The 22,274-nt window shown below is 44.9% G+C and overlaps 1 protein-coding gene across 11 annotated transcripts in view; it reads left to right on the top strand.

Moving 5' to 3' along the window:
- Positions 1 to 7,290: 7,290 nt before the first annotated feature.
- rnf19a (ring finger protein 19A, RBR E3 ubiquitin protein ligase) overlaps positions 7,291 to 22,274 on the top strand; it is a 32,899-nt gene continuing 17,915 nt past the window's right edge. For all 11 annotated transcript variants that reach the window (XM_031789163.1, XM_031789169.1, XM_031789167.1 and 8 more), the window contains exons 1-4: positions 7,291 to 7,986; positions 15,661 to 15,869; positions 16,019 to 16,163; positions 18,802 to 18,964. In XM_031789163.1, coding sequence (XP_031645023.1) covers positions 7,397 to 7,986; positions 15,661 to 15,869; positions 16,019 to 16,163; positions 18,802 to 18,964 — 1,107 coding nt within the window. In that variant the 5' untranslated portion in view covers positions 7,291 to 7,396. The remainder of the gene's footprint in view (positions 7,987 to 15,660; positions 15,870 to 16,018; positions 16,164 to 18,801; positions 18,965 to 22,274) is intronic.

Here is a 22,274-nt window from a genome sequence, read left to right as displayed (position 1 = left end):
CGGTGTCAGGCCCGGGGTCGAGGCTGGCTCGGCGATGTCAGGCCCGGGGTCGAGGCTGGCTCGGCGGTGTCAGGCCCAGGGAACAGGAGGGTAGTTTAGCAGTTTTTGATAGGTGTTGGAGGACTTGTTTGTTACTACCAAGCGATTCAGTCGAGCAGGGAGAGAGGTAGACTTGGACATTATTTAGGACCTTATGATATGCTGAGTATTGCCCGCTCCCGTGGAACGGTGAACAAAGGCGTTTGTCTGGGGGGGAGGGGTTGGCATTCCCAGACGCCAACAGTAGATTATCATCCCAGGGAGGACGTACTGAGATTATCAGTAGAGCGGTTTACAGCCGATGTGATATATCAAATTAATGCTGTTGTGTGAAATTCCAAATGTCTGTATCGCAACAATCAAGGATTTATTATGAGCGTTTGTCTACTTGTTCTCATGTCTTTTTGGTTTAGTCTCCTTCACTCCTTATGTGCACCTTCCCAATTACACCAGAGATCTCTCAAATGAGATGCTCATGTCTGCCCCTAACAGTGGGAGTCTTGTCCCGAAGGAGGGAAGGCAGGCGACAAGCTTGGGGTCAAAATAAGGGCATAGAAATGCATTGGGCTTATTTTAGACCGTTTTTGGTGAGAGTGAAACCTCTCGCTTCACCTCTTTCTCCCAAGCCCCTTCCCCTACAACTCACAACAACAAAGATGAGCGATCACAGTATACATGAGTCTCACTAGTGACTGATGCAAAAAGCGTTAAAGACAGAGTTAATGAGTACTTGAGGTCACTGAGAAAGTCTGGACATGGCCTGCTCTCCCTTATGTAAGGAATTAAGTACTTTACCATGTTTACTATGTACTGTAGGCAGTAGCAAAATAAACATTATATATTTTAAAACGTAAAAAAATAAGTTGAATTCAGTAATATACTTGTACCACTGTAGATGCTGTGTTTTTATTTTATTTACAGTAGTTATGTACAGCTGGAGGCATTCACAAGTGTTTGAACTCTGCAAACAACATGTCCTTGATGGGCTATCAACAGGACAATGGACTCCTTTGCCAACTTTAGGGACTTTAAATGTACAGTATCAATGGATGTTTGCGAGGCATGTCACTTCTCCCATCTCTTTTGCATAGCCCACCAAATGTTGTCTAACATCTGGATGGATCCATAAGGAATTACTATGAGAATAAATGTCACTGAATGACACAGCATGGGGACGGGTCTTTATAAATCAATCAGATGTTTATGTGGAAATGTAAGGATTATTCTGCACTATACTCACATTTTTTGTTTCTCTTGGAAGAGAAAAACCATCATGTTCAAATGAATGAAGCTACATTTCTAAAAATCAATCCCATATAGTCTGTTCAATTCAAGGCTCTGTTTGCGTCTTGGAGCTTTAGGCCTATATCATTTCAGTAACTTAGCTTCTCAAAGATGCCCTCTGGTGGGCAAACTAGCACTAACTACCATTAATGGCAACAATGGCTGACACTTAAATAACGTGCATAGAATTCTGCGGCAGCCCGCAAGCTGTGCTGCCGCAACTTTAAAAGGAAGAACCACTGAGTTTTAGGCCATATCGCCTAGCCCCAGAGCAGCTACATAGCTGACAATCATGGCAACATACTTGAGAGAGAACACATTATTGCGCTTTAAATCAGTGGTTCCAAACTGTGTGTGTGTGTGTGTGTGTGGGGGGGGGGGCAGTGCCATCAAAGTATTCAGACCCGGACGTGCTACCTGTCCCAGACCTGCTGTTTTCAACTCTAGAGACAGCAGGAGTGGTAGAGATACTCTTAATGATCAGCTATGAAAAGTAAACTGACAAGTTTGGGGTTTTAGGCTGGGTTTCTGTACAGCACTTTGAGATATCAGCTGTTGTACGAAGAGCTATATAAATACATTTGATTTGATTGAATTTCTTTTGCTTTGTTACGTTGCAGCTTTATTCTAACATTTATTAAATCATTTTTTTCTCTTAAATCTAAACCCAATACCCCATAATGACAAAGAAAAAACGGTTTTTAGAAATATTTGCTAATATATTACGAATAAAAAAATGTATCACCTTTACATAAGTAATCTTCCTGGGTATGGTAGTACATGCTTGGCACACCTGTATTTGGGGAGTTTCTCCCATTCTTCTCTACAGATCCTCTCAAGCTCTGTCAGGTTGGATGGGGAGCACCGCTCGCTGCACAGCTATTTTCAGGTCTCTCCATATTGTTCGTTCAGGTTCAAGTCCGGGCTCTGGCTGGGCCTCAAGGACATTCAGCGACTTGTCCGATAGCCAAGACAACGCAGGAGTGGCTGTGTGCTTAGGGTTGTTGTCCTGTTGGAAGGTGAACCTTCACCCCAGTCTGAGGTCCTGAGAGCTCCAGAGCACTTTTCATCAAGGATCTCTCTGTACTTTCCTCCGTTCGTCTTTCCCTCGATCCAGACTAGTCTACCAGTCCCTGCCGCTGAAAAACATCCCCACGGCATGATGCTGCCACCGCCATGCTTCACCGTAGAGAGGGTGCCAGGTTTCCCCTACCCTTACCAATGGCCCTGGGACGCTACCCCCGACCAATGGCCAGGCCCTGACCCGGGGCCTGTTCAGGAGGGTGTAACATTACTGAATGAAATGTAGCTAGGTGGTTCGCGCCCAGGCTCTGTCGTAGCTGGCCGCGACCGGGAGGTCCGTTGGGCGACGCACAATTGGCTAGGGATGGGATGTAGGGATGTCCTTGTCTCATTGCACACCAGCGATGATGCGCGCTGTGTTAAGAAGCAGTGCGGCTAGGTTGGGTTGTGTATCGGAGGACGCATGACTTTCAACCTTCGTCTCTCCCGAGCCCGTACGGGAGTTGTAGCGATGAGACAAGATAGTAGCTACTACAACAATTGGACACTACGAAAAAGGGGTAAAAATAAATGTAGCAAGGCCTACTTTATAGAATTGATTTTCTCAGAAATGTAGAGTAGGGGATCATGTCAGTTCCATACATTACATAAGCCTACATATACAATACATTTGGAAAGTATTCAGACCCCTTCAGTTTTTCCACATTTTGTTACGTTACAGCCTTATTCTAAAATGTATTAAATATTTTTTCCCTCTTCAATATACACACAATACCCCATAATGACAAAGCAAAAAAGGTTCAAATGTTTTTGCTAATTTATAAAAAGATTAACTGATTGTATTTACAGAAGTAGTCAGACCCTTTACTTGTTGATGCTCCTTTGGCAGCCATTTACAGTCTTGAGTCTTCTTGGTTGTGATGCTAAAAACTTGGCACACCTGTATTTGTAGAGTTTCTCCCATTCTTCTCTGCAGATCCTCTCAAGCTCTCCGGTTGAATGGGAAGCGTTGCTGCACAGCTATTTTAGGTCTCCATATATGTTTGATCGAGTTCAAGTCTGGGCACTGGCTGAGCCACTCAAGGACATTGAGGCTTGTCTCGAAGCCACTTCTGCTTTGCGTTGGCTGTGTGCTTAGGGTCGTTGTCCTGTTGGAAGGTGAACCTCCTCCATAAACAACATTTTCCCGTGGTGCCCCGACTACCTAGTTAATTACTATTCCATGATTCGTTTAATTACAGAACCATTACACAGAATTGATTTGATAATATAACAGTCTTCACATTTAATGACAGCAAACGCTATGACAATACTGAGGTCCTCCGGCCCACAGATATGAAACAGAACATGGACTCTGTACTAGCACACTCATTGTGTATTATTACTGTATTATTTAGCCTTCTCTCTACATTGTTGGGAAAGGCCTGCAGGTAAGCATTTCACTGCTAGTCTACACCTGTTTACCAAGCATGTGATAAAATGTAACTTGATACTAAACTAGTAAAGCTGTACAATGTAGACAAGTTCTCTCCTGATTAGGAGTTTTCTGCTGGCAGGCTTCAGTTTCAGGCATGAACAACACTGCAGAGAGGAGAGCCCCGTGTCTGATATATGACTGCAGATGTTTGCCCAAGGAGTGCTACAGTATGTTAAGGGGAGAGTTCACCCCGGGGCTGTAATGGCTCCAGGCCACAATTAATTAAAAATGAAAAGTTTAAATGTCTTGAGTCAATAAGTATTCAACCCCTTTGTTAAGGCAAGCCTAAATAAGTTCAGGAGTAAAAATTTCTTAACAAGTCACATAAAGGGACTGCAGGGACTGTGTGAGAGCTGGATGACCTCGTCACTGTACCCCACACATACAATTATCTGTAAGGCCCCTCTGTTGAGCAGTGAATTTCAAACACAGCTTAAACCACAACGACCAGGGAGGTTTTACAATGTCTCACAAAGGGCACCTATTGGTAGATGGGTACAAATTAAAAACAGACATTGAATATCCCTTTGAGCATGGTGAAGTTACTAATTACACTTTGGATGGTGTATCAATACACCCAGTCACTACAAAGATACAGGCATCCTTCCTAACTCAGTTGCCGGAGAGGAAGGAAACCGCTCAGGGATTTCACCACGAGGCCAATGGTGACTTTAAAACAGTTACAGAGTTTAATGGCTGTGACAGGAGAAAACAACATTGTAGTTACTCCACAATACTAACCTAAATGACAGAGTGAAAATAAGGAAACCTTTACAGAATAAAAATATTCCAAAACATGCATCTTGTTTGCAACAAGGCACTAAAGTCATACTGCAAAAAATATTGCAAAGCAATTAACTTTTTGTCCTGAATACAAAGTGTTATGTTTGGGACAAATCAAATAAGTCACTGAGTACCACTCCATATTTTCAAGCATAGTTATGGGTATGCTTGTGATCATTAAGGATTGAGGCATTTCAGGATACAAAATTAAATGGAGATAAGCACAGGCAAAATCCTAGAAAAAAAAACTGGTAGTCTTTTTTCCAACCAGACACTGGGAGATTAATTCACCTTTCAGCAGGACAATAACCTATGACACCAGGCCAAATCTACAAAGGAGTTGCTAACCAAGAACACAGTGCTGTATACATGCTGATTATAGACTTTTCTACTATATTATTGATTGTTTGTATATTCCATGTGTGTTGTATGTTTCGAACTGCTTTGCTTTATCTTGGCCAGGTCGCAGTTGTAAATGAGAACTTGTTCTCAACTAGCCTACCTGGTTAAATAAAGGTGAAATTAAAAATAAACTGAATATTCCTGAGTGGCCGAGTTCGTTTGAAAATCTATGTCAAGACCTGAAAATGGTTGTATAGCAATGATCAACAACCAACCTGACAGAGCTTGAAGAATTTAGAGAATAATAATATTGTACAATCCAGGTGTTGTCTTCACGTCCCCTCAAAACCCATTGGAGGAGAAGGTCAGAGGGGAGAGACCTCTGGCTTTCTAATCCAATGGGTTTTGAAAAGGAGACGATAGAGAGAGAGAGAAAGCGCCTACGCAATTGATATCTTCCGAACACACCTTCACGACACACACTTCGTGAAAGGATTCACACACTGGGCTAAGGGTGTCAGCAGAGGAACAAATATCCAAATGGCCAGGCTGAGAACTGGGAAGTGTACAACCCCATCAGCCATACAGACAAACTCACCACAACCTACAAGTGGAAACTACACCGGGAAAAAAAAAATATATGTATATTTAAATCAAAGATTTTCAAAGTTACAGTTCAGAAAATCACTACATTGAATAATTAATTGGGCCCTAATCTATGAACTTCACATGACAGGGAATACAGATATGCATCTGTTGGATCCAGATACTTTTGAAGTGTATGTGGACACCACTTCAAATTAGTGGGTGAGGCTATTTCAGCCACACCCATTGCTGACAGGGGTATAAAAATTGAGCACAGCCATGCAATGTCCATAGACAAACAATGGCAGTAGAATGGCATTACTGAACAGCTCAGTGACGTTCAATGTGGCACCGTCATAGAATGTCACCTTTCCAACAAGTCAGTTAATCAAATGTTTGTCCTGCTAGAGCCGCCCCGGCCAACCGCTAGAGCCGCCCCGGCCAACCGCTAGAATGCTGTAAGTGCTGTTATTGTGAAGTGGAAACATCTCGGAGAACAACAGCTCAGCCGTGAAGTGGTAGGCCACACAAGCTCACAGAATGGGACTGCAGAGTGCTGAAGCGCGTAAAGATTGTCTGTCCTCGATTGCGACACTCACTACAGAGTTCCAAACTGCCTCTGGAAGCAACGTCAGCAAAATAACCGTTAATGAAATGGGTTTCCCTGGCCAAGCAGCCACACACAAGCCGAAGATAACCATGCGTAATACAAAGTGTTGACTGGAGTGGTGTAAAGATTGCCGACCATTGGACTCTGGAGCGGTGGAAACGCTTTCTCTGGAATGTTGAATCACGCTTTACCATCTGGCAGTCTGACATACAAATCTAGTTTTGGTGGATCCCAGGAGAACGCTACCTGCCCCAATGCATAGAGCCAACTGTAAAGTTTGGTGGAGGAGGAATAATGGTCTGGGCTGTTTTTCATGGGTAGGGCTATGCCCCTTTGTTCCACGGAAGGGAAATCTTAATGCTACAGCATACAAAGACATTCTAGACGATTCTGTGCATCCAACTTTGTGGTAAGGAGGTGTTCTGTATCTCCAATGGTGTGTTCTGTATCTCCAATGGTGTGTTCTGTATCTCTTACGGTGTGTTCTGTATCTCTTACGGTGTGTTCTGTATCTCCTACGGTGTGTTCTGTATCTCCTACGGTGTGTTCCGTATCTCCTACGGTGTGTTCCGTATCTCCTACGGTGTGTTCCGTATCTCCTACGGTGTGTTCCGTATCTCCTACGGTGTGTTCCGTATCTCCTACGGTGTGTTCTGTGTCTTGATGTGATTACTGGTACTGCACCTTTGACTTGCTCTTTGATGAACCCAACACACGTGTCATGTTGTTTCACCAGGAAGTAGTATAATTATCTTGTTTCAGTGATCCAATTCTCCTTACTGTATATCTTTTTCAGCACCCACTTAGATGTTCCATGACATTAACTAGCCTATGTCCCAGAACACTTCTCTGACCACACATTAGATATTATCTATTGATATTAGTAAACTGTTGAGGAATTTTTCCAGTGTTGCACATGTTTTCTGTACTAAATGAGGAAATGTCTTCTCTAACTGAAACCGTGAGAACACTTCCCTTGACCAAAACGTCTGTCTCTGACCCTGTTTCTGTGTTCAGTCACTGACCCACTCCTTCTCTCCCTCCAGGTGGTGTCCAGAACAGATCCAGCCCTGTGGGCCATACGAGACCAGACCTGGAGAGCAGGCCCAGGCCGCCACCAGAGACCACCACCATGTCTTACCAGCCTGCGCCTGCTCCTTAACACCCTGTCCCCCCAGCCCCTCTCACCATCCCCCTCCCTCCCTGTGGATGCCCCCCTGCCTGGTGGAGGAGGAGCCTCCTCTGGTGGGGAGATGAGCCTGCAGCAGCTGAGGGGGGATCGGGGGGGTTCTGGGTCTGAGAGGGACCTCCACTCAGCAGCCTCCTCCATCAGCCTGCCCTCCGTCAGGAAGGCCCCCAAGAAGAGACGCCTCTCCCTGCGCTCGCTGTTCAGCCGGCGCCACCGTGGGGATCGAGACCCCAAGAGGAAATCACAGGACTTACAGGGTGGCGGTGTGGACGGGATCGCCAGCGTGGAGAGCATCCATTCAGAGATATGTCATGGAGACAAGACCTCGACGCTCTCCGCCCCCGTTGTGGCCTCTTCCTCTGAGTTCCTGGAGTGTCCTCTTTGTCTCCTCCGCCACGCCAGAGACCGTTTCCCTGACATCATGACCTGCCACCACCGCTCCTGTGCGGATTGCCTGCGCCAGTACTTACGAATAGAGATCAGTGAGTCGCGCGTCAACATCAGCTGTCCAGAGTGCTCTGAGCGATTCAACCCCCACGACATCCGCATCATCCTGGGAGACCAGCCCCTCATGGAGAAGTACGAGGAGTTCATGTTGAGACGATGGCTGGTGGCCGACCCTGACTGCCGCTGGTGCCCCGCCCCCGACTGCGGGTAAGAGACACACCTCACGGCAATAGGCAGAGTTCATTATCAGTCATTACGGTTCATTTGTATTTCTATTTATTATGCCAAGGCAGCAGCAGCTACTCTTCCTGGGGTCCGGCAAAATTAAAACGGTTATATATGATCAAGTCAATCTCTCCTCTACTTTGAGCCAGGAGAGATTGACATGTATATTATTGTTAGCTCTCTGTGTACATCTATGGGCCAGCCATGCTGCATACATAGACAATTTACTCAAAGCCAGTGGCATGTCTTTAGTAAAGATTGAAAAAATGAAGGGGCCTAGACAGCTGCCCTGGGGAATTCCTGATTCTATCTGGATTATGTTGGAGAGGCTTCCATTAAAGAACACCCTCTGTGTTCTGTTAGACAGGTAACTCTTTATCCACATTGAATGTCCTTCCCTATAAGCGTGTTGAAAGTCTGTTGTCAATTTTAAATTACTGTAAAATAGCATTGTATCTGATCAAACCATTTTTTCCAGAAGTTTACTAAGGGTTGGTAACATGCTGATTGGTTGGCTATTTGAGCGCGTAAAGGGGGCTTTACTATTCTTAGGTAGTGGAATGACTTGAGCTTCCCTCCAGTTCTGAGGGCACACACTTTCTAATAGGATTAAATTGAAGATATGGCAAATAGTGGCAATATTGTCCACTTATCCTCAGTAATTTTCCATCCAAGTTGTCAGATCCCGGTGGCTTGTCATTGTTAATAGAGAACAATAATGTTTTTCACCTCTTCCACACTCACTTTATGGAATTAAAAATTACAATTCTTTCATAATTTGGTCATATATACTTGAATGTGTAGTGTCAGTGTTTGTTGCTGGCATGTCATGTCTAAGTTTAAGTAATGAAAACTTCTTTAAAGTAGAAATATCCATCGTTTTTGTGATGAATCTGAATCTGATTCAATGAAAGATGGAACTGAGTTTGCCTTTTTTCCCAAAATTGAATTGAAGGTGCTCCAAAGCGTTTTACTATATTTTGTTGTCACTTAACTTTGTTTCATAGTGTAGTTTCTTCTTGGGTGCATGTTTATTAGTAACTGGGATAAGCAAGTTGTAACGTCTGGATGCTCATTACACCACGGACCAACAGATATTCTTTCATCAACATGAATCACTACAAAACGTATTGTATGACCTCTTATACACTATATTAGGCCCAGCCTGACCTCTTATACACTATATTAGGCCCAGCCTGACCTCTTATACACTATATTAGGCCCAGCCTGACCTCTTATACACTATATTAGGCCCAGCCTGACCTTTTATACATTATATTAGGCCCAGCCTTTGGAACTTTGGTTTTCATAGATATTGCTATGCTATATTGTGATCACTACAGCCCATGGATCTGGATACGGCTTTACAGCACATTTCTGCAGTATTAGTAAAGATGTGATCAATACATGTTGATGATTTCATTCCTGTGCTGTTTGTAACGACCCTGGTAGGTTGACTGACAACCTGAACCAGGTTGCAGGCTCTGGTTACAGTTTGAAGGTTTTTCTTGAGTGGGCAGCTTGATGAAAGCCAGTCAATATTTAAGGTACATGTTTTAACAACTTTTCTGGGATGCTTGCTTGTTTTCATAGCAGAAGTAGACATTCTCATGTTATTTATGTTAGTGCAGAGTGAGCTGCACACAGTGGACTTCCTACTAGGGCACACCGCCTCAGTGCTAACAGTATAAATCTGGTTCATATGCACATGATTACTGTATACAATAGCTGTAGGATCAGTAGAGGCATTCAGGGCAGTTAGAGGGACATAAATTAGGCTACTTACATTGTGTCTACCAACTCCCCTGGTATAATGTACATTTGCTGAAGCATTATGATGACTCGGCGACACAATGGTAGGGATTAACTGAGCTGCGGTCATTGATAAATCATTGTCTCAACGGTAGGTCAGGTGTACCGAGTAACCAGATCAACAGGTGAAAGGAATATAAAAAAAATAGGTTGTGTTTCTGATGAGTCTGTGTGATTAAGCTCCAGTGGTAAAATGTATTCTTGTATTTCAGAAGTGCAACACTGGGTAATATTAGTGTCCTGCCTGCCCAGCCCTATCCTGTCACATGCTACTCCCATGTTATCACAGAGTTTTTTTTTTTAAACCCAGAGGCACAACATCGCCAGACTTCCCAGAATGCCTGTGAAACAGACCAGGCCGGTGTTGGGAGTTTGAGAAGTCATTGAGAGAATCTGAAGGCACAACCTAGATTCAAGACAATGTCTTACAGCTGTAATATGTACCTTTTCAACCCGACCAAATTCACCTAGAAATGGGAGTCTTTCCATGACAGACTGACCAGGTGACGGCTATGATCCCTTATTGATGTCACTTGTTAAATCCACTTAAATCAGTGTTGATGAAGGTGAGGAGACAAGTTAAAGGATTTGTAAGCCTATGTAGACTTGGATTGTATATGTGTGTCATTCAGTGTGTGAATGGGCAAGACAAAAGATTTAAGTGCCTTTTGAATGGGTTATGGTAGTAGGTGCACCGGTGTGGCAATGCTGCTGGATTTCTTTACGCTTAAGTTTCCTCTGTGTCAAGAATGGTCCACCACCCAAAGGACATCCAGTCTACTTAACAGAGCTGTGGGAAACGTTGGAGTCAACATGAGCCAGCATCGCTGTGGAGCACTTTGGACACCTTGTAGAGTCAACATGAGCCAGCATCGCTGTGGAGCACTTTGGACACCTTGTAGAGTCAACATGAGCCAGCATCGCTGTGGAGCACTTTGGACACCTTGTAGAGTCAACATGAGCCAGCATCGCTGTGGAGCACTTTGGACACCTTGTAGAGTCAACATGAGCCAGCATCGCTGTGGAGCACTTTGGACACCTTGTAGAGTCAACATGAGCCAGCATCGCTGTGGAGCACTTTGGACACCTTGTAGAGTCAACATGAGCCAGCATCGCTGTGGAGCACTTTGGACACCTTGTAGAGTCAACATGAGCCAGCATCGCTGTGGAGCACTTTGGACACCTTGTAGAGTCAACATGAGCCAGCATCGCTGTGGAGCACTTTGGACACCTTGTAGAGTCAACATGAGCCAGCATCGCTGTGGAGCACTTTGGACACCTTGTAGAGTCAACATGAGCCAGCATCGCTGTGGAGCACTTTGGACACCTTGTAGAGTCAACATGAGCCAGCATCGCTGTGGAGCGCTTTCAACACCTTGTAGAGTCCATCCCCAGACGATTTGAGGCTGTTCTGAGGGCAAAAGGGGGTGCAACTCAATATTAGGAACTTGTTCCTAATGTTTTGTACACTCAGTGTAGATCTGTCATTCTCATTGAAAGCCAGTCTAAAAAGTGGAGAATCTGTTCTATCAATGAGAGTGACAGATCTATAACAAATAGCCAGTCTAAGAAGTGGAAATGTCATTCTCATTGGTAGAACAGATTCTCCACTTCTTAGACTGGCTTTCAATGAGTGACAGATTTACACTGAGTGTACAAAACATTAGGAACACCTTCCTAATATTGAGTTGCACCCCCTTTTGCCCTCAGAACAGCCTCATCGTCTGGGGGTGGACTCTACAAGGTGTCGAAAGCGCTCCACAGGGATGCTGGCCCATGTTGTGAAACATCTTTCCACCACTCCCCTGGATAACCACCAAGCCTTGGGGTGATATAGAACATGGTCATGCTCTGATCCCATATCTCTCCTATTGTTCTATACTAGTTTTCTTTATCCCAGCAGCACCTATGTTTTTAAGGATCTGCGTATGACCACAATCTTTGGAGATCCCATATCTCCATAGTTTTGTGAACAGGAAATTCCCTGCTGCAGTATATCTGAGTTCTGTGCTCAGCTCTTTTGCTGCCAGTTGTTCTCGGTGTATCATCCAACGTGTCCATATAGCAGAAAGAAACACATTCATAACTAGTGCAGAGGCCTAATCATCCCCTGTGCCATTTCATGCTCCCGAATCGTGAGACGGAACAATATGTCCTCATGAATAGCATCCGGTGACGTGTTTAGTCAATCATCTGGGCCCTCACAGCTCACGTCCATTTGGAGAGTATAATCTGGGGAGTTTGAGTCATTCAGTCCGTTTTCTCTTGATTGCTAGCAATAGCATACATTCTTTGTGTTTTCTGACAAAGGTATTGGTGTGAGTTTCTGTCCCTCTGCCTCCACACACATTGTTTTCACCATATCAATTGCAGCTGGTAATAGGTAGGCTGTCATAGTAAATAAGAATGTGTTCTTAACTGTCTTGCTTAGTTAAATAACATTAAAAAAGTCTCTGCAATATCGTGTAGTTTCATAGTGTAGCTAGTGATTCACCATGGGAATGATTCAATAGTGTGTGGTTTCATAGTGTAGCTAGTGATTCACCATGGGAATGATTCAATAGTGTGTGGTTTCATAGTGTAGCTAGTGATTCACCATGGAAATGATTCAATAGTGTGTGGTTTCATAGTGTAGCTAGTGATTCACCATGGGAATGATTCAATAGTGTGTGGTTTCATAGTGTAGCTAGTGATTCACCATGGGAATGATTCAATAGTGTGTGGTTTCATAGTGTAGCTAGTGATTCACCATGGGAATGATTCAATAGTGTGTGGTTTCATAGTGTAGCTAGTGATTCACCATGGGAATGATTCAATAGTGTGTGGTTTCAGTGTAGCTAGTCATTCACCATGGGAATGATTCAATAGTGTGTGGTTTCATAGTGTAGCTAGTGATTCACCATGGAAATGATTCAATAGTGTGTGGTTTCATAGTGTAGCTAGTGATTCACCATGGGAATGATTCAATAGTGTGTGGTTTCAGTGTAGCTAGTGATTCACCATGGGAATGATTCAATAGTGTGTGGTTTCATAGTGTAGCTAGTCATTCACCATGGGAATGATTCAATAGTGTGTGGTTTCATAGTGTAGCTAGTGATTCACCATGGGAATGATTCAATAGTGTGTGGTTTCAGTGTAGCTAGTCATTCACCATGGGAATGATTCAATAGTGTGTGGTTTCATAGTGTAGCTAGTGATTCACCATGGGAATGATTCAATAGTGTGTGGTTTCAGTGTAGCTAGTCATTCACCATGGGAATGATTCAATAGTGTGTGGTTTCAGTGTAGCTAGTCATTCACCATGGGAATGATTCAATAGTGTGTAGTTTCATAGTGTAGCTAGTGATTCACCATGGGAATGATTCAAGTGAAATGGTCAAGTGCAGTCTTTTCCCATGATCTCTGGGTTCTCTGTTTGAATTTTATTCAAATGTAAAAGATGATTTAGATTTAAGGTTAACCACGTTACATTGATTTTGAGGTAGAAAGGCGATATAGATATAACCTTACACAGAAGTATGTGGACACATCTTGAAATTAGTGGATTTGGCTATTTTAGTCCCCTCAGCAATATTCCAACACAGTTCTACTTTTCCTGGTTGTCCTGTAAAGGAAATGGTAAAACCCTTGATACTGGAGGTCGACCGATTTATGACCTTTCACCGCCGATACCGATTATTGGAGGACCAAAAACCCCGATGCCGATTTAATTGGCCGATTTTTAAAATGCTGACATTTTTTAACACATTTTTGTAATAATGACAATTGCAACAATATTGAATGAACACTTTTATTTTAACTTAATATAATACATATGGGCTTTTGGATGTGTGTTCTTAAGGTGATTCCACAGGTTGGTGGTATTTTTTGATTTAGCCGTTGCTGACCCCATGCTTACATCTTTATCACAAATAAGACACCTTGCTTTCCCTGGTGCCAATTCCATGTAATAGTCCCACACTGGTGCTCTGCTTTTCTCTGCCATCTGTAAAACACACAGCTCTGAAGTGACAATGATACTGAAGAGTGCTTAGGAGACAAATACTCTCAACTGTTTGAATAAAAATACAGTTCAAGTTACCTGTGATGAATGTTGAAAACAAAACTGTAATTTCTATATGCAGGAAATTCTATTTTAATAATGGACATGGTAAGAATTGACTACCAAAGTGCGAGTCATAATTCCCATGACACCTTCTAGCAAAATCTGAAAAGCGGTTCCTTCATTTATTCCATAGGATATTTTTTAGATTCACTTAAAATAAGTTCTGTGTTTCGTGTAGGTTTACACCACCTTGCCAATTTTATAACTGTGTAGATATCCATAGGACAAGGTACCTCTGATCAATATTGGCTAAATATAAGCGAAGATAAAAAAAATTGTATAGTGGATTTATGAAAATATGTTGACAAACGTTACCTTATCCTAGTGCGATTTACACGGGTATCAAAACGCAGAGGCGGTTTAAACCTGCACCCTAACCTGCATGAAACACAGACCTTATTGGAAGTAGATCAAGACATTCTCTATGGAAGACATGAACGGTAAAATAACGAAGGAACCTCTCAAGTTCAGCCGCAAGTTATTACAGGAATTATAACGCGTCAACTATTTCTCTCTAAACCATATACCTTTGACTATTACGAGCCTGCTGCTGCCTACCACCCCTCAGTCAGACTGCTATATCAAATACTAGCCTTAGGTCAAATCCGGAAACTATCACCTCGAAAACAAAACGTTTATTCCGTTCCGTAGTTTATCTAACGGGTGGCATCCATGAGTCTAAATATTCCTGTTACATTGCACAACCTTCAATGTTATGTCATAATTACGTAAAATTCTGGCAAATTAGTTCGTAAAGAGCCAGGCGGCCCAAACTTTTGCATATACCCTGACTCTGCGTGCAATGAACGCAAGAGAAATTACACAATTTCACCTGGTTAATATTGCCTGCCAACCTGGATTTATTTTTAGCTAAATATGCAGGTTTAAAAATATATACTTGTGTATTGATTTTAAGAAAGGCATTGATGTTTATGGTTAAGTACACATTGGAGCAACGACAGTCGTTGATTGATTGTTTTACAAGAGAAGTTTAATGCTAGCTAGCAACTTACCTTGGCTTACTGCATTCACGTAACAGGCAGCCTCCTCGTGAGGCAGGTGGTTAGAGCGTTGGACTAGTTAACTGTAAGGTTGCAAGATTGAATCCCCCGAGCTGACAAGGTCAAAATCTGTCGTTCTGCCTCATTCCTAGGCCGTCATTGAAAATAAGAATGTGTTAACTGACTTGCCTAAAGATAAAATAGAGGTGTAAAAAATCGGCCCTAATTAATCGGTCGACCTCTACTTGATACGCACATAAATGAAGCGATTATTTTTGCTGGGGTCTCGTGACCGATGGGGTTAAGAGGCTGTAAATAGGGTAACTTCAATTTGATGTAAATGGGTTAAACCTGTGTGTTTCTCCTCGCCAGATCAATATGTTTCTTTACCCCCCCCCCCCCCTTTCTCCCCAATTTCAATCTTGTCGCATTGCTGCAATTCCTCAACGGGCTTAGGAGGTGAAGGTCGAGTCATGCGTCTTCCGTAACATGACCAGCTAAACTGCGCTTATTAACACCCTCTTGCTTAACCCCAAGCCAGCCGCCCCAATGTGTCGGAGGAAACACCGTTCACCTGACGACCGAGGTCAGCCCTGCCCGCCACAAGGAGTCGCTAGAGTGCGATGAGCCAAATAAAGCCCCCCCCCATCGCCCCTGGTGTCCTTCTGCACTACTGATTCTAACCGAAACCTCTGGGACTAATGGCCACCATTTTTGTTTTTGTTCTCCTTTCCCCAGGTATGCAGTCATTGCCTTTGGCTGTGCCAGCTGTCCTAAGATCACGTGTGGGCGTGAGGGTTGTGGCACAGAGTTCTGTTACCACTGTAAACAGCTGTGGCACCCCAACCAGACGTGTGATGCCGCCCGGCAGCAGAGAGCCCAGAGCCTGAGGCTACGCACCTTCCGTTCCTCATCTCTCAACTACAGCCAGGAGAGTGGTGCTGCAGGTAACACTCACTCACGGCTCATACCGCTTCACGGCTCATACGTCCTCACAGCTCATACCTCCTCACAGCTTATACCTCCTCACAGCTCTTATCAGTTCACACAGAGGATGAATCTGATCTGTCCGTTCCTTCTCTCTCACTGTCACCAGCTGATGACATCAAGCCGTGTCCGCGCTGCGCTGCTTACATCATCAAGATGAACGACGGCAGCTGTAACCACATGACCTGTGCCGTGTGCGGCTGTGAGTTCTGCTGGCTCTGCATGAAGGAGATCTCTGACCTGCACTACCTGAGGTGAGGGGCTGACAAACTACAACCATGTCTTCAACTAACTCTCACACTTGTCTTGCCTGTACGGATTGAGTTTTATTTGTAATGCCTGTGATATGTGGTTGTTTTTTTTTTTTACCTCATAGGCATTACATTAATTTAAGTCACTTTGGATCAGAGCGTTTGATAAATGACCAATGTTAGAACCACTGAACACGCTGATTGGTACCTATGCTTTTCTGTTGCTCATTAGAAAAAAAAACATTTTACCAGAATGAGTCCAAGATAACTCAAGACATCTGTAATAAATGTTGGAAATTTTTGTTGGATGTTTTTAGTTGAGCAGTTTGACATCTAACTAAGGTGTTTGATGCAGTATTTCTCAACCTGTTGGCTTCCGGAAACAAAGATGGGGTGGGTCTGTCTATTGGATCGAGAGCAAACACTGCAGCTGCTCTCCCCATGTTAGTGGACAAATGGACCCAACCTTCATTTACATATTGTGTGACGCACGGATGTTCCAAACTCCATTTTAGACAAGACAGACTTTATGACAAAGGATCCTATTTACACTTTGTAGTACATTTTTACCCTAGAATAACTTTCTGACTCATATTGATGCCACATGGGCTGTTTTCAAAGAGATTTGTTGCTTTTTAAAGGCAGCTGCTCTTTAATGTAAATGTTTATAACACATCGCTGTTTTCATTGAGGGAAAAGGGATATGATTGGTTTGCACACATTGCTTTTCTAACCTGTAATGTCCTCTCTCTCCGTCCCCCCCAGCCCGTCAGGATGGTGTTGTAATGTCCTCTCTCTCCGTCCTCCCCAGCCCGTCAGGATGGTGTTATAATGTCCTCTCTCTCCGTCCCCCCAGCCCGTCAGGATGGTGTTGTAATGTCCTCTCTCTCCGTCCCCCCCAGCCCGTCAGGATGGTGTTGTAATGTCCTCTCTCTCCCCCCAGCCCGTCAGGATGGTGTTGTAATGTCCTCTCTCTCCCCCCAGCCCGTCAGGATGGTGTTGTAATGTCCTCTCTCTCCCCCCAGCCCGTCAGGATGGTGTTGTAATGTCCTCTCTCTCTCCCCCCAGCCCGTCAGGATGGTGTTGTAATGTCCTCTCTCTCCCCCCAGCCCGTCAGGATGGTGTTTTAATGTCCTCTCTCTCCCCCCCAGCCCGTCAGGATGGGGGTTGTAATGTCCTCTCTCTCTCTCCCCCCAGCCTGTCAGGATGGTGTTGTAATGTCCTCTCTCCCCCCCAGCCCGTCAGGATGGTGTTGTAATGTCCTCTCTCTCTCCCCCCAGCCCGTCAGGATGGTGTTGTAATGTCCTCTCTCTCTCCCCCCCAGCCCGTCAGGATGGTGTTGTAATATCCTATCTCTCTCCCCCCAGCCCGTCAGGATGGTGTTGTAATGTCCTCTCTCTCGTCCCAGCCTGTCAGGATGGTGTTGTGATGTCCTCTCTCTCCGTCCCCCCCAGCCCGTCAGGATGGTGTTGTAATGTCCTCTCTCTCCCCCCAGCCTGTCAGGATGGTGTTGTAATGTCCTCTCTCTCCGTCCCCCCCAGCCCGTCAGGATGGTGTTGTAATGTCCTCTCTCTCTCCCCCCAGCCCATCAGGATGGTGTTGTAATGTCCTCTCTCTCTCCGTCCAGCCTGTCAGGATGGTGTTGTAATGTCCTCTCTCTCCGTCCCCCCCAGCCTGTCAGGATGGTGTTGTAATGTCCTCTCTCTCTCCCCCCCAGCCTGTCAGGATGGTGTTGTAATGTCCTCTCTCTCTCCCCCCAGCCCGTCAGGATGGTGTTGTAATGTCCTCTCTCTCCGTCCCCCCCAGCCTGTCAGGATGGTGTTGTAATGTCCTCTCTCTCTCCCCCCAGCCCATCAGGATGGTGTTGTAATGTCCTCTCTCTCTCCCCCCAGCCCATCAGGATGGTGTTGTAATGTCCTCTCTCTCTCCCCCCAGCCCTTCAGGATGGTGTTGTAATGTCCTCTCTCTCTCCCCCCCAGCCTGTCAGGATGGTGTTGTAATGTCCTCTCTCTCTCCCCCCAGCCCGTCAGGATGGTGTTGTAATGTCCTCTCTCTCCGTCCCCCCCAGCCTGTCAGGATGGTGTTGTAATGTCCTCTCTCTCTCCCCCCAGCCTGTCAGGATGGTGTTGTAATGTCCTCTCTCTTTCCCCCAGCCCTTCAGGATGGTGTTGTAATGTCCTCTCTCTCCGTCCCCCCCAGCCTGTCAGGATGGTGTTGTAATGTCCTCTCTCTCCGTCCCCCCCAGCCTGTCAGGATGGTGTTGTAATGTCCTCTCTCTCCGTCCCCCCCAGCCTGTCAGGATGGTGTTGTAATGTCCTCTCTCTCCGTCCCCCCCAGCCTGTCAGGATGGTGTTGTAATGTCCTCTCTCTCTCCCCCCCAGCCCGTCAGGATGGTGTTGTAATGTCCTCTCTCTCCGTCCCCCCCAGCCTGTCAGGATGGTGTTGTAATGTCCTCTCTCTCTCCCCCCCAGCCCGTCAGGATGGTGTTGTAATGTCCTCTCTCTCCCCCCAGCCTGTCAGGATGGTGTTGTAATGTCCTCTCTCTCTCCCCCCCAGCCCGTCAGGATGGTGTTGTAATGTCCTCTCTCTCCCCCCAGCCCGTCAGGATGGTGTTGTAATGTCCTCTCTCTCTCTCCCCCAGCCCATCAGGATGTACCTTCTGGGGTAAGAAGCCATGGAGCAGGAAGAAGAAGATTCTGTGGCAGCTGGGCACGCTGGTGGGCGCACCGGTGGGCATCGCTCTGATCGCTGGCATCGCCATCCCCGCCATGATCATAGGCATCCCTGTCTACGTGGGGAGGAAGGTGAGTTTGGACACAGGAATAGTTTAGAACCTTTTTTTTTTTTGGAATGTGTATAGATGACCCTCAAAAGCCACTGACACGCACAGCTACAAACAGTTAAAGGCATCTGATTGTACTAGTAGCACATTGAAAACAGAGGGAAACAGGGAGGTATTTCATACAGCTGTCACTGCCAATGTTACTGCTGCTTTAAAGAGAGAATCCTTAATTGCGATGTACATTATTGGACTTATAAATTCATTATATACAGTACCTTCAGAAAGTGTTCACACCCCTTAAATTTTTCCACATTTTGTTGTTTCAGCCTGGATCAAAGAGATGTCTCACCCATCTATATCACACTACCCCATAATGAGAAAGTGAAAACGTGTTTTTAGACATTTTTGCCAATTTTATTGAAAATTAAATGCAGAAATATCTCATTTACGTAAGTATTCACACGCCTGAGTCAATAATGTTAAAATGACCTTCGGTAGCGATTTAATGAGGAGTTTTTCTGGGTAAGTCTCAGAGCATTGTATATCTGGGGCCTCATTTATCAATATTGAGTAATGCTACTTACGAAAGCATTTAGAATGGTCGTACGCATAGAAAAAGTGTCCTATGAGAGCCATACGCACACCGGTAGCAGAGAACCATTGAAATACCAATTGTTCTCAGCCTCAATGCTCATGCACAGCCTTGGCTATTTGCATTTAATAATGCCCCAAATTAAGCATATGGTCAAAATCATCCCTTTAAATTATGTTGGGAATATACAACGCCGTTTCATTCATTCTTTATTTTATGAAACTGAAATAGAGGTGCTAGTGTCAGAGGTTGAGTACAACCAAAAGTTTTTTTATCTGTCTCGCTCAGTTGTGGCTTGACCAGTAGAAATAAAACCATAGCTACAACGTAGTTCCACCTGGCCACCACATTGAGCCAAAGCTACAACGTAGTTCCACCTGGCCACCACATTGAGCCAAAGCTACAACGTAGTTCCACCTGGCCACCACATTGAGCCAAAGCTACAACGTAGTTCCACCTGGCCACCACATTGAGCCAAAGCTACAACGTAGTTCCACCTGGCCACCACATTGAGCCAAAGCTACAACGTAGTTCCACCTGGCCACCACATTGAGCCAAAGCTACAACGTAGTTCCACCTGGCCACCACATTGAGCCAAAGCTACAACGTAGTTCCACCTGGCCACCACATTGAGCCAAAGCTACAACGTAGTTCCACCTGGCCACCACATTGAGCCAAAGCTACAACGTAGTTCCACCTGGCCACCACATTGAGCCAAAGCTACAACGTAGTTCCACCTGGCCACCACATTGAGCCAAAGCTACAACGTAGTTCCACCTGGCCACCACATTGAGCCAAAGCTACAACGTAGTTCCACCTGGCCACCACATTGAGCCAAAGCTACAACGTAGTTCCACCTGGCCACCACATTGAGCCAAAGCTACAACGTAGTTCCACCTGGCCACCACATTGAGCCAAAGCTACAACGTAGTTCCACCTGGCCACCACATTGAGCCAAAGCTACAACGTAGTTCCACCTGGCCACCACATTCAGCCAAAGCTACAACGTAGTTCCACCTGGCCACCACATTGAGCCAAAGCTACAACGTAGTTCCACATAATGCAGCCACCACTATGCTTGAAATATGGAGTGTGGTTCTCAGTGACTACGCACCTTCAGTGTTGGATGTGTCCCAAACAGAACACTTTGTATTCAGGACAAAAAGTGTTGCTTTGCCACATTGTTTTGCAGTATGACTTTAGTGCCTTGTTGCAAACAGGATTCATGTTTTGCAGTATTACTTTAGTGCCTTGTTGCAAACAGGATTCATGTTTTGCAGTATGACTTTAGTGCCTTGTTGCAAACAGGATTCATGTTTTGCAGTATTACTTTAGTGCCTTGTTGCAAACAGGATTCATGTTTTGCAGTATGACTTTAGTGCCTTGTTGCAAACAGGATTCATGTTTTGCAGTATGACTTTAGTGCCTTGTTGCAAACAGGATTCATGTTTTGCAGTATGACTTTAGTGCCTTGTTGCAAACAGGATTCATGTTTTGCAGTATGACTTTAGTGCCTTGTTGCAAACAGGATTCATGTTTTGCAGTATGACTTTAGTGCCTTGTTGCAAACAGGATTCATGTTTTGAAATATTTTTATTCTGTACAGGCTTCCTTTTCATTCTGTCATTTAGGTTAATATTGGGGCTTAACTGTTGTTAATCCATCTTCAGATTTCTCCTTTCACTGCCATTAAACTCTGTTTTAAAGTCACCATTGGCCTCATGGTGAAATCCCCAATGGGTTTCCTTCCTCTCCGGCAACTGACTTAGGAAGGACGCCTGTATCTTTATATTGACTGGGTGTATTGACACACCATCCATTCCCAGTTCTGGGAAGGTCATGTGACTGTCCAACTACATCAGTCTCCAGATGGTTCTACTGTCTGCTCAGCCTACGTCTGTTTTTTGTGTGTTTTTTTTTGCCATTTTAGGAGATCAAATCAAATCAAATTTATTTATATAGCCCTTCGTACATCAGCTGATATCTCAAAGTGCTGTACAGAAACCCAGCCTAAAACCCCAAACAGCAAGCAATGCAGGTGGAGAAGCACGGTGGCTAGGAAAAACTCCCTAGAAAGGCCAATACCTAGGAAGAAACCTAGAGAGGAACCAGGCTATGTGGGGTGGCCAGTCCTCTTCTGGCTGTGCCGGGTGGAGATTATAACAGAACATGGTCAAGATGTTCAATGTTCATAAATGACCAGCATGGTCGAATAATAATAAGGCAGAACAGTTGAAACTAGAGCAGCAGCACAGTCAGGTGGAAGTTGAAACTGGAGCAGCAGCATGGCCAGGTAGACTGGGGACAGCAAGGAGTCATCATGTCAGGTAGTCCTGGGGCATGGTCCTAGGGCTCAGGTCAGTTGAAACTGGAACAGCAGCATGGCCAGGTGGACTGGGGACAGCAAGGAGTCATCATGTCAGGTAGTCCTGGGGCATGGTCCTAGGGCTCAGGTCCTCCGAGAGAGAGAAAGAAAGAGAGAAGGAGAGAATTAGAGAACGCACACTTAGATTCACACAGGACACCGAATAGGACAGGAGAAGTACTCCAGATATAACAAACTGACCCCAGCCCCCCGACACATAAACTACTGCAGCATAAATACTGGAGGCTGAGACAGGAGGGGTCAGGAGACACTGTGGCCCCATCCGAGGACACCCCCGGACAGGGCCAAACAGGAAGGATATAACCCCACCCACTTTGCCAAAGCACAGCCCCCACACCACTAGAGGGATATCTT

This window comes from Oncorhynchus kisutch, linkage group LG14, assembly GCF_002021735.2.
Source record: "Oncorhynchus kisutch isolate 150728-3 linkage group LG14, Okis_V2, whole genome shotgun sequence".
Taxonomy (NCBI): Eukaryota; Metazoa; Chordata; class Actinopteri; order Salmoniformes; family Salmonidae; genus Oncorhynchus; species Oncorhynchus kisutch.
Note: the sequence above shows the minus strand (reverse complement) of the source record. Positions and strands in the feature narration are given on the sequence as shown.